The following is a 17,863-nucleotide window of genomic DNA, read 5'->3' as shown; positions in this document are numbered from 1 at the left end:
AAGTATTATGGGAAGACCAAAGGCCGTAGGATTTATGGGGAATGTGTTTTGTTATTTTAAAGATGCAGACTAACAGTCTCTGAAAGTGTGATTTGCTTATCTCAGGCATCTGAAGGAAGGAAACTCTCCAAGTTGATTAGTGGGATTTTAGCACCTGGTACCAAAAAAGGCTGCCTGGGTGTGAAGGAGTTATCAACCCTAATCACTCTGGGAATGTGTATCTGTTGAATTTCTGCCTGCGGGTTGTGGAAACAACTTGCAGGTTGGGGGGCAGCCAGTAACTAGGAAGAATAATCTCCCCTGGGTGAAGCCTTCTGGTGCCCCGGGTACAAGGGAGTGGTGGCAGCAACTACCTTTCTGGATGTGTTTTGTCCTGAAAAAAGTATATGCCTCCGACTGCCGTTCCCCTAAACCTGATCCAGTTGGATGGTAGGACAGGAGAGGGAGGGGTAGAGTGGCCGGAGCATTACTACACGGTGACAGTGTGGTGGGATTAAACCTACCCTGACTTTACTACAAAGTCCCTTTCCAGAGGAGGCCTGCCTGAATCTCTGTGGAGATGCTGCCAGTCAGTGCACGCAATACTGAGCTAAATGAACCCAAGGCTTGTCTCATTTCATGCAGAGAGAAAACAGGGCAGGTTTACTGGGGGCTGCAAAAAAAAAACCAGAAAAACACCCTAACCCCAAACCACCGAACCCCTCCCACCTTTCCCCCCCACCGTGCTCACCCCTTGCACCCACGAGTGCTTGAGAACTTCGGCTGCGCTGAGGCGCTTCTTGGCATCCCTGACCAGCAGCTTGGAAATGAGGTCTTTGGCTCCGAAAGAGATGTGAGCCCAATCCTTGTCGGGAAATTCGTATTTCCCCTCCTGGATGCTTTCAAATAACATGTTCTGGAAGGAAGGAAGGAAGGAAGGAAGGAAGGGTCACGGAACAATACAAAATCACCTTTTCTGTTTTACTGCTGCATTACACTGTTCACAAAAGGGACACGAGTGGCGCTGTGGGTTAAACCACAGAGCCTAGGACTCGCCGATCAGAAGGTTGGCGGTTCAAATCCCCGCGACGGGGTGAGCTCCCGTTGCTCAGTCTCTGCTCCTGCCAACCTAGCAGTTCGAAAGCACACCAGTGCAAGTAGATAAATAGGTACCACTCTGGCGGGAAGGTAAACGGCATTTCCGTGCGCTGCTCTGGTTCGCCAGAAGCGGCTTAGTCATGCTGGCCACGTGACCCGGAAGCTGTACGCCGGCTCCCTCGGCCAGTAAAGTGAGATGAGCGCTGCAACCCCAGAGTTGGCCACGACTGGACCTAATGGTCAGGGGTCCCTTTACCTTTACCTTTTACACTGTTCGCTCATGTGCTCTGCTACGACCCCTAGATCCTTTCCACATGTACAGTCGCTTCAGGTTAAGCCATTTTGGGTTGTGTTCGCTTCAGGATGCAAACAGGGCTCCGGAACGGATCCCGTTCGCATCCAGAGGAACCACTGTACTATTTGTGCCCCCCCCCCCCCAAATCTTATATTAGTGCATAGCTGTCAACTTACAGATTTGAAAATAAGGGACTAGCAGCCTCGAAAATAAGGGATCAGCAGCCAAAATAAGGGATTTTCAGGTATGTTCAACTTCTGAGCCCCTCCGAGCCAAAGGCAGAAAGCCCAGCCAGCAGCCAAACGAAGCCTCAAGCCTCGAGGAAAATCACTGTCACCTCTCCGCTGGGAAGCGCTGAGCAAAGGCGAGTCCCCAGGCAACGCGGCCGATTTGATTGGCACAAGGCATGCAAGCTCCACCCCCCAGTCATTCTTAAGACTCCTTATTGGGTGAGCAACGCAGCTAAGCAACACAGTTGGAGCCTCCCTCCTCCCTGGCCGGCAGGGAGGGAGCAAAAGGAGCTGCTTCCTTTGAAACCCGGGAAATTTAAGGGGCATCGTCAGTAAGGGACAGCAGCGGGACACAGCGCTGGAATAAGGGACTGTCCCGCCAAATAAGGGACGCTTGACAGCTATGTATTGGTGCAGCTGCTTCTTCTTGCCCAAGTGCAGAACCTGACCTTTGTGCAAGGAACAAAAGAAGAGGAAGGAGCCCGAGGCCTGCTCACCTGGCAAGCGGGACACGCTTCGCCACGGTCCCAGCCGCAGTCGGTCCCGCAGTGGCCCACAAAAGGCGGGTAGCCGCTCAGCATAATGTAGAGGATGACCCCCAAACTCCACAAGTCGCAGCGCTTGTCGTAGATCGAGGCTTCCTCGTTGAAGGCTTCGACAACCTCCGGGGCCATGTATTCAGCCGAGCCGCACTGGAATCGGGCAGAGAAGAGAAGTTGGAAATGTGAAACAACTCGTACAATAATAGATTGGCAATCACTCACGCTAGAGTACTTTCAATTAGCAAAGCTGACCGGAAAAGTCAGAGGAGCCCCCCCAAAATTTTTTTTCAGAGAATGGAGACTATTCAGAGAATATATAAGATTATATTGTAACAATGATGTTATCCTAGCAGAACTGAATGATACTTGTATATAATAAACAAATGGAACAAATATACTAGAAAAATATACAGGAAAAGTTATAAAACAAACTGTGCGATAAAATTAAGACAATAGAAAAAGTACAACGGGAACGATTGGAAGTTTCTTTCAGAAGACTTTATAAGAAAAGACAGGATGTTAAAGCCAATATTCATTTATTGCTAACTCTTTTTTGCTTTTGCTTTTTATTTTTTTTATCTTCTTTCTATTCTATTTTTGTGTTTAATTTTGATGTAACTATTTGTAATATATATGTAAGATGATATTATAAATCAATAAAGACGAATTTGTTTTTTTTTTTTTAAAAAAAAGAGGAATCGGGCAGAGAAAGGGTTAAAAGCCGCAGGGTCACACTTTTGCTTTTCAAAATTTCCCCACCGCAAACAAAAAGGTTCCGGATTTCACATGCAGAAGAAATGCATGTGATTTGAAACCACTAACTTTGCAGGAAAGATACTCCAGTTTGCTCTTTCAAAAGACACACATTTTACACAAATGGAAAGTTGTTTTACTGTCTAAGATCTCTGGCTCCCACAATGAAATTGTTTAGCAACAGATCTGGACTGGCAAGGCGGGGGGGGGGGAAGTCTCAAAGGGTCTTTATAGTTTCCCTATGCTCAGAAATGGAAGGAGGAGAGAACAGCCTCCAAGGAAGAATGGCAGGTGAAAAACCTTGAATACGGCAGAGATGACAAAACTGACAGCACTGATAAGAGACACAAATTTAGAGTCTTTTAAAGGAGGTTGGGACCCATTCGTAGTCTATTTATAAAAAAAGTATTTTCCCCATACGGGACGACCCCAGTGGGGTTTGGAGTGTAAGAAAACAGCAGAACATGTTACAAATCATGTTAGAAAGGATGAAATTGGATAAGACAATGGGGACTGGAACCTTAAAACGCAATCGTAGTTTGGTCAAATGTTGAGTAACAAATGTAACATTCTATGTGGAGTAAAGGATAAAATGTTATTAGATAGATTATTAGAAAGATAGATTTTCTTCTTCTTTAAAACATAATGTGGCGCGGAAATGAAGAATAATAATAATAAAATTCACCAAGGAAAAAATGGCGCCTAGACATTCCATCATGATGGCCACAGCCGAGGTTTAAGGCACCATTTGGCGATCAACTTGTATATTTTGAGTTTCTAACCCTGCTTGGGGGGCTGTCCTTCCTTGGAGGTTTTTAAGCAGAGGTTGGAAGGTGATCTATCCTGGATGCTACAGTTGAGACGTCTGCATTGCAGCGGGTTGATCTAGATAGCCTCTGGGGGTCCCATCAGACCAGGAAGCATTTTCTCTTTCGCCATGTAGCCATGCTCTCTGGACGGCACCAGATGAGTTTTGCTTCAGCTGGGGGGCATGTGATCAACATGCCTCTACCCCACATTTTAAAGGTAAAGGTAAAGGTACCCCTGCCCGTACGAGCCAGTCTTGACAGACTCTGGGGTTGTGCGCCCATCTCACTTAAGAGGCCAGGGGCCAGCGCTGTCCAGAGACACTTCCGGGTCACGTGGCCAGCGTGACATCGCTGCTCTGGCGAGCCAGAGCCGCACACGGAAACGCCGTTTACCTTCCCGCTGGTAAGCGGTCCCTATTTATCTACTTGCACCCGGAGGTGCTTTCGAACTGCTAGGTTGGCAGGCGCTGGGACCGAGCAGCGGGAGCGCACCCCGCCGCAGGGATTCGAACCGCCGACCTTTCGATCGGCCCTCAGGGCCAAGAAGAGGGAGACCATCCAAGGTCTATAAAAAGCCAGGCAGCGTTTCCTGGAAAAAGGTTTTGCAATGTTCAGGGCACAGCTATAAACCTGCCAGAATAGTTCTGTCGGATGAACAAGGGGAAGGGATTGCGTATGCAAGAGCTGGGATCTCCCCGAATACACAAACTGCAGGAATTATGTTCTCCTCCCCACCCCTTGAAAAAAGAAAAAAGTCCAATTGCACTTGCAGAGGAACTTGGTGCAAATATATGTGCAAATATTTGACCCAAAGTCCTTTTTGAACAAATGCATTTTTCTCACACTAGCTAACAAATAAAGCAAAAAACCTGTTCTGAAGCACAGAAATACCTCACGACAAAAAGGCTCAAGGGTTTGAAAATGTGGAAGTCCGTTGTTTTGAAAAGTGCAAACCAAGCTGCTAGACCTCAGGTTGTTGGGGAGAACACATTGCTGGTGTTTCCCAGACTTCGGATATCGGTACCGATATCATTATTTTTATTTATTAAATTTGTAAACTGTCCTATGCCCACAGGTCTCTGGGCGTTTCACAAGATAAAATCACAATTAAAAAACCCTCAAAACACATAATAAAAATAAAAACAAACTAACAACACAACACCCCCCAGATTTTAAAAGGGCGGTGAGTATCAATCCAAGAGTTGAAGAGTACATTTAACTTGTGCACATTTCTGCTTAATATATGCCTGGCAATTAAAAAATAATAATTAAGAAGCAGGCCAAAATGGGGGGAAACTTCCAGTGGGAATCTCACCCAACGTGTTTTGACTCTACACAATTTTGGCTTCATGTTCTATCCCCAGAATTTATCCCCCACGAGAGATGAGCAGGGGTTTGTGTTTTTTCTGGAATAAGATTGGGGGTTCATTTAAGGACTTGGGAAGAGAGCTGTAATTTTGGGGCAACCCCCCCCCCCCACCAGACCTTTGAAACAATCCGCTGGGGCAGTTCTTGCATGGAAGAAGAAAATAAATCCATCTAGTTAGTAGTGCCTGGAGAAAATAAAAATGGCGGGGGCAGATTTGGAGATCGGAGCCTCGAAGTTCGTTCATTAAAAAATAATAATCCCAGAATTGTAGAGTTGGGAGGGACCCTGAGGGTCATCCAGCCCAACCCCCTGGCAATGCAGGAATACGCAGCTGTTCTGAGCTTGCAACCCTGGCATTATCAGCACCACAATCTAATCCAGGCATGGCCAAACCTGGCCCTCCTGATGTTTTTGGGACTGCAACTCCCATCATCCCTAGCTAACAGGACCAGTGGTCAGGGATGATGGGAACTGTAGTCCCAAAACAGCTGGAGGGCCAATAGAGCTATCCAGGCTGACATTCATTTGATGTATTTATAGTAATAGTCAAATTTTATTATTTGTACCCCACCCACCTGACTGCTTTGCCACTTCTCCCAAGTTGGCAGCTTACAGCGTTTTAAAAAAACCCATCCATTTTAAAATACCAATTATTTGAAACAAATCAGCTAAAAGTAATAGTCGAAATACAATAAAACACATGGGGAGGAAGATTTAAAATGCTGATGGCCCTGATAGGAGCCAGTTGGCGACACTGACTATACCAGCTTTTTGTGTTTCTCTATTTTAGTATCCTCAGCAAACTGAAAGGCGACACCCTTCTTGCGTTATCGAGAGGGGAAAAACTGGAGCTTGAAGTTATTCCATGCTAAATTAATTTTAATTCCAAAACGATCAGTTTATACGCTTCTGGATTATCAATCTGTCGTTTGCAGATTTTAAAAGGAGGGGAAAGAGTGTGCTTGGTTCATCTGAGAAGTGGAAAGTGAAACTGGTTTAAACAGAACGCACATGCCTGAACTCTTCTGTATACATACAGAAATCTTTAAAAATCAGTGAGAGGAGCAGAGAAGCCCTGCTCACCACCTCCTAAACCCTGTCCCTTAATCCCAGATACGCAGCAAAGGAAGGAGGAGGAGGAGGAAAGGGTTCTGTGTTGGAAAGGGCGCTCTGCACATGCTCAGAGGAACCCTTGACCGCAGCTGCAAAACAAGACCAGCAAAAAACCACACAGCACCAAAACCCTTCACTTGTCGCCAACCAACCGAGGCAAACAGAGTTCACTCTTCCTTTTCACCACATCCTCCCTTCCCCGAACGAGACCGGATCAAACCAGCTGAGGCACAATCCGCCCAGCGCCGCGTCAGCTGCCTAACTCTGCCCTTCCTCAAATTAATACATAGGCAAATCCACATTATCCGGACTCGGGCAAATCCTTCAGAACAGGGGCAGGGCCCAACCGGCCGGCTTACAAAAAGGGAGGAGGGAAGAGCTACTCTGGAGGGCAGGGGAAGGAGGCACGCTTAGGGTTCACAGAGGGAACCCACGGGGTCATCCAGTCCAACCCGCTGCGGCGCAGGAACCCCAGCTAATGCAGGAACCGTTTCAATGGCTTTTGGGAGAGTTCATTGGCAGGACACCTGCCTGGCATGCAGAAGGCGTCAGGTGCGTCTCCAGGTAAGGGTGGGGAAAAGACTGCTTGTCTGAAAGCAGGGAGAACCGGTTCCGAGTTCGAAGCACTAGAATAACACACTTTAAACACACTTTAAAATAGTCGGCGCTCCCTGCAGAGAATTCTGGGAGCTTCAAAGGTGCTGAGAGTTCGAAGAAACCCCGACTAAAGAATTATGGCAAGAGAAACTGATGGACTATGCAGAATTGGCAAAATTGACACATAAACTACGAGACAAGGATAACTGTGACTTTAAAGATGAATGGGAACCCTTTTCAAAGTATTTGAAGACGCAACAAAGTGAATTGGACTCCTTGGCAGGTTTTGAATAAACACTCACAAACTTTTTATTGGTAATATTCAGTTAGATAAATTATACAATTTTGTAACATGCAGAGAATAGCATTTACAGAGAAACCAGAGATGGGAACTGAGGGAAGTCGGGGGGGGGGGTTGTTCTATGGGGGGGGGAAATTAAGGATGATATGTTGTAAGATAATATGTTCTGCTTAAATTCCTAATAAAAAATATTTTTTTAAAAAAGGTGCTGAGAGTTGTGTCCCCCCTTTTCCCAAAGCTACAATTCCCTGGGAAGAGGGATGGAGCGATAAACCAGCCTGGGAACTGTAGCACAGGGATTCGTCAAACAGCGCCCAGCACCCTGAAAAAACTTGCACTTCCCGGGGGTGGGGTCCTTTGCGAGGGACGATGCCAGGACCGTTCAAAGCAGCATAAAGGTAAAGGTAAAGGTACCCCTGCCCGTACGGGCCAGTCTTGACAGACTCTGGGGTTGTGCGCCCATCTCACTTAAGAGGCCAGGGGCCAGCGCTGTCCGGAGACACTTCCGGGTCATGTGGCCAGCGTGACATCGCTGCTCTGGCGAGCCAGAGCCGCACACGGAAACGCCGTTTACCTTCCCGCTGGTAAGCGGTCCCTATTTATCTACTTGTACCCGGAGGTGCTTTCGAACTGCTAGGTTGGCAGGCGCTGGGACCGAGCAGCGGGAGCGCACCCCGCCGCAGGGATTCGAACCACAGACCTTTCGATCGGCAAGCCCTAGGCGCTGAGGCTTTAACCTTTAGCACCACCTGCGTCCCATCAAAGCGGCATAACAGAGCTTTAAATCTAGGGTGTTAATACAATCTGAGAGCAGATGCCCCCCCCCCCGAATATCTACAGATGAAGACCAACATACAAATTCAATTAATAATAATAATAATAATAATCAATAGAACCCATTGATGTGAATCACTTCCATCAATTCCAATGAGTCAACTCTTGAGTAACGCTGAATACAACCCTGGGCTGCAGAGCAAAGATTGCTTTTGTTGTTGCTGCTGCTGCTGCAAAAATAGCAAAGGGTGTGGGTTTTTGTTTTGATTTTTGCATTTTTTAAAAAATTGCAAAAGGCAAAGGTTTTTTTGCAAAAAAAAAAAAGCAAAGGGCGTTTCGTTTTCGTTTTAATCATAGCGATATTTATAACCCTTTTGACACACATTGCTGGGATTTGATCTTACCTAAAACTCCAGGAGTTTTGGTTTTTTTTTTTAAAAAAAATCTGTCCATAGCCGGCCATCTCCTTGCCCCATCCCCCACCGCAGAAATGGGTCAGAGCAGCCTCTACAAAGCAAGGGGAGGGGAAGGGGTGGGGAAGAGAGAGAGAAACAGATGGAAGGGGGGGGAGAGAGAGAGGAAATCCCCAAACCTCAGACCTGACAGCCAATCAGCCAAGCTGTTGCTAGGGGCAAATTTTACAGCATCTCAGCAGTGGTTTTTGGGGGGGGGAGCAAGAGAGATGGGAGGCAGGTGGCCCCTCTCTCTGCTTAGGGTGGGAAAACAACAGTTTTAAAAAGCTTTCGAAAAGAAGGGGAATAAATTAAGAGCATTATGGAACCCGAAACCTGGGATTGGGGGGGGGCTGTGTCTTTGCAACGTGCCCCAATTTCATGCACTTCCTCCCCTCCCCGCAACACTTAATTTTTTCAAATCTTTGTTTGCAGACTGCAAATGGGAGCCCCTTGGCTGCTTCGCTTAGACCGGAACATGCAGATTTGCATTTCGCAGGTCTGTGCCTCCCCCCCCCCAAAAAAAAACCACCCCAAGCCTGTTTCTTTCATTCAAAAGACTGAGCCACAGCCAACACAATGTGACCTTTCTCGATTCCGCGCAGCCTCTCAGGAAATGCAAACCAGCTGCATAGCCAAGATACAGAACAAGATGCGGTGTTCACATTCGTGACACAATTCTACGCCACAAGTTAATAATCTCCTCGGCGACCCAGGAACAGGCCGTGAAATTTCGAAGTTGACCACGCAGGTCACCTAGTCCAAGCCCCTTAATTCAGTAATCTTTTACTTGAACCCACAGCTCTGGGATTAAGAGTCTCATGCTCTACTGACTAAACCAGGGGCCGCCAAACTAAGGTCCGCGGGACGGATAAGCCCCGAGGGACTCGTTCATCCGGCCCACGGTAACCCCAGCTGCGCACTCTTACCGGCACTGTGCTGCGCGGCTGCCCACTTCCGGGTCAGAGGAGCACCGGAAATAGCTTGTGCGCATGCGCAAGCACTATTTGTGCATGTGCAAGTGTTATTTCCGGCGCACATCCAGGTCGGAGGAGGTCCGTGCACATGTGCACAAGCTATTTTCGGTGCTCCTCCGACCCAGAAGTGCACCGGAAATAGTGTGTGCGCACACATATGGGCACACACTCCCCCGCCCTCTGGCCCTGTAGACACCAGCCCGAGGCGCAGTAAGTTTGCTGACTCCTGGACTAAGCTATCCAGGGTTTGAATCGCCCCACCCGGCCATGAAACTCACTGGGGGTGATGTTGGGGGCCAGCCTAATCTACGTCACAAGGGAGAAGCACGTTGGCCTCCCTTGGTAAAAACGAACACAATAAATAAAAGCATTAATAAATAAGCCAGATGGAGCCAGAAATCAAATCTGACTATGGCAAAACCCTAAATAAAGAAGGCACGCCAATAGGCTTGGAGAAACACGACCACACAAGACCAGTCTGCATTGGCCAGGGACTGGTTGGAAAGAACCAACATCCTCCCATTTTGCAAATATCTCCCTTCCTGGTCTCCTAGGGGGATCCTTGACTTGCCATAAGCCACCACGTTCTGGACAAGCCAGTTAAAGGAAACCCCCCCCCCCCAGCACCGTTTCGTCCAGGCTGGATCTGGGAATGAACCTCACAATACAGGCCGGCTTGAAAGATAAAATTATAGAAATTACAGAGAGGGATTTTGGAAGGCCTGCTTGCAGCAAATTATGACCGAACACCCACCCACGGACAAGCCATACAAAGCCAAACAGCTCTTTCCACCAATGCCAAAACATCAGCAAAACCAGTGGCGTAGCGTGGGGGGTGCAGGGGGGGCCGGCCGTACCGGGCGCAACATCTGGGGGGGGCACTTGCCGCCTCCAGAGTCGCCGAAGAGCCTCAGGCGCAGGCTGTAGCAGAGCCCCATGTCTCGCGGAACAGACGAGCTGTGCGCGCGTCCGGGCTAAAGGCGTCCGGCAGGCAGCGGCTCTCAGCGCTCGCCGCGGTCAGGGCCGCGGAGGGTGCGCCAGGCAGCCCCTCCTCACAGCCCCACCGCCGCTGCAGCTGCTGGGCCATGTTGCATTTTCCTCGCCTCTCTGCCCTCCTCCTCCGGGCAAGCGGCGTCGTTTGGGTGGCAGCACCAGCGGCAACTCGCCTCAGATCACCTGACATGGACCCGCCGCTGCCGCTGTGGCTACCTTACCGTAAATACCCCAGCCCAGGCAGCAGCAAGAAGAAGCTGGCAGCGGCAGCAGGTTAGGGGTTAGGGGCGCAAATTACTTGCCTTGCCCCGGGTGCTGACAACCCACGCTACGCCGCTGAGCAAAACACACAGAGAAGGCTATATGGATCGGGGTGTGGGGGTGGAATCCATCCATCCCCAGTATTCTGATTCCAACAGTGGACAGCCAGACACCTGTGGGAATCAGACTATGGGGTTGCGGAGTTCATCTCGCTTTCAGGCCGAGGGAGCCGGCGTTTGTCCGCAGACAGGTAGACTGCACCCAAGCATGCAGGCTTCCATCTGAGCCATCACAGTGAACGGATGCTGAAATTCCTGGAGGATTTTCCATTTTTAAAGCCTGCTAAACCTCAGCACCATTCACAGCACATCTCATGCCTTTGAATTCCGTCAATTATATATAAAAGCCTTCCTCCTCTTTCAAAGCCTGCTGGCTGTCACTTTTGTTGGTTGAGCCCCAGTTCAGATTCTCCTTCCAAGCACCACTTTTAAAGCATTTTATATAAATTGGGTTTTTCCACGCTTGGGGGAACTTACCGGGGTGAGCAACTCTGGAGTGGAGATGGGTGAGCAATCGCCGTTCAGCTTGATCCCGCTTCCTAGATCGAAATCGCAGATTTTCACGGGCGAAACCTGCATTGCAGGAAAGAAAAAGAAGTTGCCAGTTGTTGTTGTTTTTTTAAAAAAAAAAACCCATAGCTCCAGAAAGAATTAATCAGACAAACCTGTGAATTTCACATTTCCCCCTCCCCAAGCAGCTCAAATTCAGTTCATTTCCCGCCACCCACCTTTGCTTTCCACATCACCGTGAAAAATTTTGATGTCCACATTAAAAATTCCTGCACGTTTTCACGTGCATTTATCTTAACTCACCCTTTTAACTAATATGCACAATCCTCAAGGGGTTTTCTCTGATTCAAAGCATTATTTTAATGTCTTTTTAATTTTTGTTGGAAGCCGCCCAGAGTGGCTGGGGAAACACAGCCAGATGGGCAGGGTACAAATAATAAGTTGTTATTATTATTAGACATTATTATTGGACATTATTCACAGAGCCATTTTTGCATCTAATATCCTAGAATGGTAAAGTTGGAAGGGACCACGGGGGGTCATCTAGTCCAACCCCCTGCAGCGCAGGAATCTTTTGCCCAATGTGTATCTCGAACCCAGAACCCCGAGATTAAGAGTTTCTTGTTTCGTTGGAGAAACACATCGCAAAATCTGGAGAAGAGCAAATTTCAAAGGGCAGCTGCATGTTCGTCTGCATCCCCTTTATTCCAACATCCTGCAGACAGCAGTTCCACAGATCGTACACCAAATGGCAACTTTTTCTTTAGACAAGACAAAAGGGAGCATCCTGTTAATGTATTTGAAGCCACTCCTTACCTGATTGGAGCTTTCACAAAGGATATTTTCTGGTTTTAAATCTCTGTGTGCTATTCCTGAAAAGGAAAGAGAAAGAGAGTCTCAGCAAACAAAAGCGCAGAGGCTAAACTTCTTGCAAGATCAAAGAAACCTTTTTCGCACAGCGAGGAAATGAAAGCAAACACCGGGCCGGAGTATAAATACAGGTTACGGAAGGAGAAAGCAAAGGCACTAGAGTCCCTAAGAAAACTAGCTCCCACCCGATGCAGAGTTCAAAATGCGCCAGAAGCATTTTGCAATTGGCCAGCAGCCGCTTGCGACCAAGTGAAGATTCCTGGGAGCCAGGATGGCGTCTGACACCCCCACCATCTGGAGGTGCATGCCTGGGGATCCTCGGATCTGGACCTTTTCACACACCAATCCCCCATCCTGTAAAATCCTATTTGTTATATTTTATCTGCACAGAGGAATTTCAAGGAGCGAAGTGTTGCCTTGAAAAATGGCCGTTTGGGCAGCTGCAACCCTGGTTCCTGGCCTGTATCTCTCGGCTTCTAACACAGGGTTGCATGGCAGGGGAGGGTTGGACTAGATGACCCTCGGGGTTGAAATAAAAAAATTAAGGTCATATATATATATATAAAATAAATGTTCATAAATGTACCAAGCAAACACGTACATAAATATATAAACCACATGTCTGAAGAAGCACAGGAAAACAGCCCTGGAACCATTTTGACTCCCAAACTGCCTGTGTATGAATAGGGTGAGCCTGTGACCTGGCTCAGGAACCAAGTATTTATCATTACAAAAGACTGGCCAGGCTCCCCAGGGTATCCAATCAAGTGACCATTAACAGGTAACCTGCCAGACAGGAGGTAAACAACGCACTCAGATTTCTGCTGTAGACCGCCCTTTCTGTGATGTAGGTGTGATGTATCTGTGGGTGGTCTTGGACTCCTGGGCAGGCAATTCAAATGTCTATATAAGGGCGGGCACACCTTGGTTCTGGGTTCCTTCTCCTTCTCCTGCGTGTGAAGGGGGCACCCTGTTGCAACAGATCAATAAAGATCAGGCTTACGAGCTGCTTTGCTTCTCAATATTCTCTGGTTGGCCTCTGTTATTTTCTCTGACCAATGGAGAACCAACAAAGGACTCTAGAAGGGCCCTTGTGTCCCCCCATAAGGGAATAAGGGCAGATTTTCGTTTATTACAGGGTCCCTTCCAACTCTACCATTCTAAGATCCCTTTCTCCTGCAGGAGGGAGTTCCACAGTTTTCAACACTGAAGAGCCCTGCCTAGATTTCTACCTTCCCCACGCTTCCACAATTTGCAGTTGTTAGGAGGAAGGAAAAACTCCTCTTTCTGCTTCCTCCATGATTTCATAAACTTCTACCGTGTCGACTCTTTGCTCTCTCGCCTTTTCTCTAAACTGAAAGGTTCCAAACGCTGCAAACTTTCCTCCTAGGGGGAATCCCTTTGAGAGCTCAGACTGCCCTCTTCCAAACTTTCCCTCTGGGTTGCCAGACAAAATAACAGTGATAAGACCCAACAGCCCCGTGGTATTCGCAGACTCGCAAAGGATTTGCTGACCTTTGTTGTGCAAGAAATTGAGGGCGCTGGCGATGTCGTTCACAACCATACTGGCCTCCAGCTCGTTGAAATGGCGGCGGCGATGGATGTGAGTCAGGATGGAACCTGGAAAAGATCGGGGCAGAGAGAGAAAAGAGGGCACAGCAATGTTAGCAATCTCAGGCAGCAAAAAATAAAAGTTTGCAGGCCTGGGGAACAATCAGGACAGCAGGCAATGCCAAACTTCATGGTCTGACTCGAATCAGTTCTCAATTTGGAACCAAGAGGGCTAGAAACATAACTTTTTAGGAGGAAGGTTGTTGTTCTGCAGTAGAATGGCTGTATTAACCATCCGTTAATTTAGCTGAGTAGTGTCTGAGAAGCACCTCCATTCTTTGCAACTACGGCAGATAAATCTGCAGGGAATTCGCTCCCCACACAGGGCTGCCAACTCCAGGAGAGGCAGATATTGCTGGTTTTCACCTATAAAGCCTTAAACGGCTCAGGACCGCAATCCCTTAAGGAATGGCCTCTCCCCATATGAACCTGCCCGGACCCTGAGATCACCCTCCAAGGCCCTTCTTTGTATGCCTCCTCCTCAAGAGATCCAGAGAGTGGCAGCACAAATACAGGGGCTTTTCTGTGGTGGCTCCCCATTTGTGGGACGCTCTCCCTAGGGAGGCCCATCTGGTGCCTTCATTATACACCTTTAAGCGCCTGGCTCAACCTGATGCCCTTTGCAGGGGTAGATTATTGGTTTGCCTTTGCTTTTATTATGCATTTTGTGTTTTTCATCTCATAATTTTCCGGATGAAGGGAAGCATACGGATTTAATAAATGATAATGATAATAACAACTCCTGCAGAAACGCAGGCACCGGGCTTTTTCAGAGGACAAGCAGCTATCCTTCACCCAAGAATAAAATCTTTTCACAGGTTCCAGTTCAATAATTTACTCCGGCCTGCGAGCTGGGATCCCTTTCCTCACCCACCTGCAGGCAAAGTTGGACTGGCAGGTGGAGCCCGTCACCTGGGTGACCAACACCCAGGACAGGTGAGTACGGCTCAGCCAAAACTACCAGAAGGGCCAAAACAAGCTGGCCAGGTTAGGCCCACAGGCCAAACGTTCCCGACCAGCAACATGCCAGACACAAGCGTCGCTACTTGCCTCCTCGCATCTTCTCAAACACGAGATAGAACCGGTCTTCCTCCTCAAAGAACTCAATCAGCTCCAAGATGTTCCTGCCACGAGCAAGACAGGGAAGACATTTTAAAATGGGGGGGAAATCTCCACTTTGCATGGTTTTCTCCTCGAATGAGGACGCCTCTCTTTCTCCCCCACTGCACAGCCTTGCCAGGTCAGTCCAAGAAAGGTCCACACACCCCCTCCCCACATTTTCTTCCCCCAAATGGGATGCGTCTCCAGGAAGCCTGCAAAAGCAAGGCTGCAGATAGACTGCTCTTGAGCATGGAGGTTTCATGGGGGCGAACCAGGTGCTGGTGGAGCATCAGGTTTATCTGAGCCACTATCATGGGCACCGTCAGTCCAAATTAGCCCTTAATAAACCCTACAGCTTAAGCCACCAAAAAATAAAATTAAAAATACCTATGTCCTTGGCACTGATACAGCATCTCTACTTCCCGGAAGACCCTGCTCCGGATGTGTCCGAGACGCTTTTCGATAATCTTTAAAGAGAAACACACACAAAGCAGCGAACATCAGCGCACAGTCGCGTCAGGGATTTGAAAGCGGCCAGTTGGGTGCAATCAAGAGTTTTGCGCCCTATTAACATGAGTTCAAGCCGTTCCCTTGTCTCTGTGGGAGTCTGTGTGCATAACAGGCACCATTCATGGCCACCCATATCCTGTCGCAACTCCCCGCCCACCTTGAAAGGCTAGCTCTCTAGCTGCAAGGGTGCCGTTTTGCACAGAAGACCGTTCTCGTGCGCGAGTTCCCCCAAGCATCTTGCTGGAGAACAGCTTTTTAAAAATGGCATCCCGATTTATCTGCTTGCACACAAACGCTCACCCACCCACCCAAAAAAGCAAGTTTCTCCGCAACTAGAAAGCAAGAATATCAAGAAGAAATGTAGACCCTGAGAGGCTTTGTTTTTATGTGCAGGGATTTCTGTGCAAGTTCAGCCTCTCTCAAGCTAAGGTCATACCACAAAGCAACAGAAAATTTTCCGCAGCAAAGGAATTGCTCCCAGTTAGGCACCAAAAACACACCAGCCCCCAATCACCACTTCCTTAATTTTTTTAATTTTTTGCAAAACACAGCTGTTCCCTTTGCAGCCGTTTCCTTTTCAAAAAAGCATTTTACGAAGACATTCTTGGGCTCATCCAGGGACTTCCTTGTTTTGCTCCAGCCTAAAAAAATAAAAACTATTTTGCTTTTCACGCCTACAATCGCAGATCAAGAAAATGTCCTTAAAATCTAAGCAGCTCAAATAGGAATTGCAACTCAATGGGAAACAGCCCAAAATCTTACACTGGGCACTCGGCCCCACCACTCTGGAATACAGTGATAATGGAGAAAATTGAGCATCTTTTGAGATTTTAACGAGGACTAGAACTTCCAGACACTTTACATATAATTTGAAATTCCTTCATTACATGTGGACAGTGAAGCCATCATTTTTGAGACAAGCCGCGCAAACAGGAAACGACGCTTGAAAATCCAGCAACACCAATATTCTCTCTTAATGCAAAAACTTTTATTCTCGTCTTTCTTTCTTGAACTGGGCTTTGTTATTTCACCGGGGGGGGGCATTTAGTTTCCCGTCTTTTAATTTTCACCTGTCATTACAAAAGTTAATGTTCCTAAGGCGAGAAAATAAATCATAGAATCCTAGAGTTGGAAGAGACCACAAGGGCCATCAAGTCCAACCCCCTGCCAAGCAGGAAACACCATCAGAGCACTCCTGACATATGGTTGTCAAGCCTCTGCTTAAAGACCTCCAAAGAAGGAGACTCCACCACACTCCTGGGCAGCAAATTCCACTGTCAAACAGCTCTTACTGTCAGGAAGTTCTTCCTAATGTTTAGGTGGAATCTTCTTTCTTGTAGTTTGGAGCCATTGCTCCGTGTCCGCTTCTCTGGAGCAGCAGAAAACAACCTTTCTCCCTCCTCTATGTGACATCCTTTTATCTATTTGAACATGGCTATCATATCACCCCTTAACCTCCTCTTCTCCAGGCTAAACGTGCCCAGCTCCCTTAGCCGTTCCTCATAAGGCATCGTTTCCAGGCCTTTGACCATTTTGGTTGCCCTCCTCTGGACACGTTCCAGTTTGTCAGTGTCCTTCTTGAACTGTGGTGCCCAGAACTGGACACAGTACTCCAGGTGAGGTCTGACCAGAGCAGAATACAGTGGCACTATTACTTCCCTTGATCTAGATGCTATACTCCTATGGATGCAGCCCAGAATTGCATTGGCTTTTTTAGCTGCCACGTCACACTGTTGGCTCATGTCAAGTTTGTGGTCAACCAAGACTCCTAGATCCTTTTCACATGTACTGCTCTCAAGCCAGGTGTCACCCATCTTGTATTTGTGCCTCTCCTTTTTTTTGCCCAAAATGTATTGTCTATTGCTATATCTATTTGTTCTCTCCTGCTCTGGAGGGCGGGACTCGAACCCATGGCTTCAAGCTACAAGAAAGAAAATTCCGACTAAACATCAGGAAAACTTTCTGACAGTAAGAGCTGTTTGACAATGGATGGAACGTGGCGGACTCTCCATCCTTTGGAAGTATTTAAGCAGAGGTTGGCTGGCCATCTGTCCGGAGTTCTTGAACTGAGATCTCTGCATTGCAGAGGGTTGGACTGGATGACCCTCAGGGGTCCCAACTCTACAATTCTATGAATGCGCTTAGGGGGGTTGCTTTTGTGAGAGGAGCATTCCCTCCCCCCATGCACATACCAAAAAAAAAAATTGCTTCTCTCTCCCCTTCTAAAATCAGACTTCGAAGGGACACAAAGAGTAACCTAGTGCAATATTTCAGAAGATCACGCCTGCAGCTGTTTTTGCACTACAATGCCCACCCTCCCTAGCTAGCAGGACCAGCGGTCAGGGATGATGGGAATCGTAGTCCCAAAACAGCTGGAGACCCACGTTTGGGAAACGCCGACCAACTGTCCGCAACGCAAAATAATAAAAATTGTAGAATGAAAAACACCCGTGTTCGTTTTCACTCAACCCAAAGTTCTTAAGACGAGAGAGGGAATATGTGCATTTTATATTGGTGTTGGTGCTGACCTTTAAAGCCCTAAACGGCCTCAAAGGCCCAGTATTCCTGAAGGAGCGTCTCCAGCCCCATTGTTCTGCCCGGACACTGAGGTCCAGCTCCGAGGGCCTTCTGGCGGTTCCCTCCCTGCGATAAGCGAGGT

The 17,863-nt window shown here is 47.8% G+C and overlaps 1 protein-coding gene across 1 annotated transcript in view; it reads right to left on the bottom strand.

Moving 5' to 3' along the window:
- Nucleotides 1-17,863, bottom strand: part of MKNK2 (MAPK interacting serine/threonine kinase 2) — a 44,740-nt gene that overhangs the window by 9,978 nt on the left and 16,899 nt on the right. Inside the window, exons 6-12 of the mRNA XM_079960759.1 lie at nucleotides 15,082-15,161; nucleotides 14,644-14,717; nucleotides 13,498-13,602; nucleotides 11,929-11,984; nucleotides 11,080-11,175; nucleotides 2,100-2,294; nucleotides 731-895 (exon numbers count right to left, since the gene is read on the bottom strand). Coding sequence (XP_079816885.1) covers nucleotides 731-895; nucleotides 2,100-2,294; nucleotides 11,080-11,175; nucleotides 11,929-11,984; nucleotides 13,498-13,602; nucleotides 14,644-14,717; nucleotides 15,082-15,161 — 771 coding nt within the window. The remainder of the gene's footprint in view (nucleotides 1-730; nucleotides 896-2,099; nucleotides 2,295-11,079; nucleotides 11,176-11,928; nucleotides 11,985-13,497; nucleotides 13,603-14,643; nucleotides 14,718-15,081; nucleotides 15,162-17,863) is intronic.

Source organism: Podarcis cretensis (genome assembly GCF_951804945.1).
Source record: "Podarcis cretensis genome assembly, chromosome: 18".
Classification (NCBI taxonomy): Eukaryota; Metazoa; Chordata; class Lepidosauria; order Squamata; family Lacertidae; genus Podarcis; species Podarcis cretensis.
The sequence above is the reverse complement of the archived record's forward strand: the minus strand, read 5'-3'. Positions and strand labels throughout refer to the sequence as shown.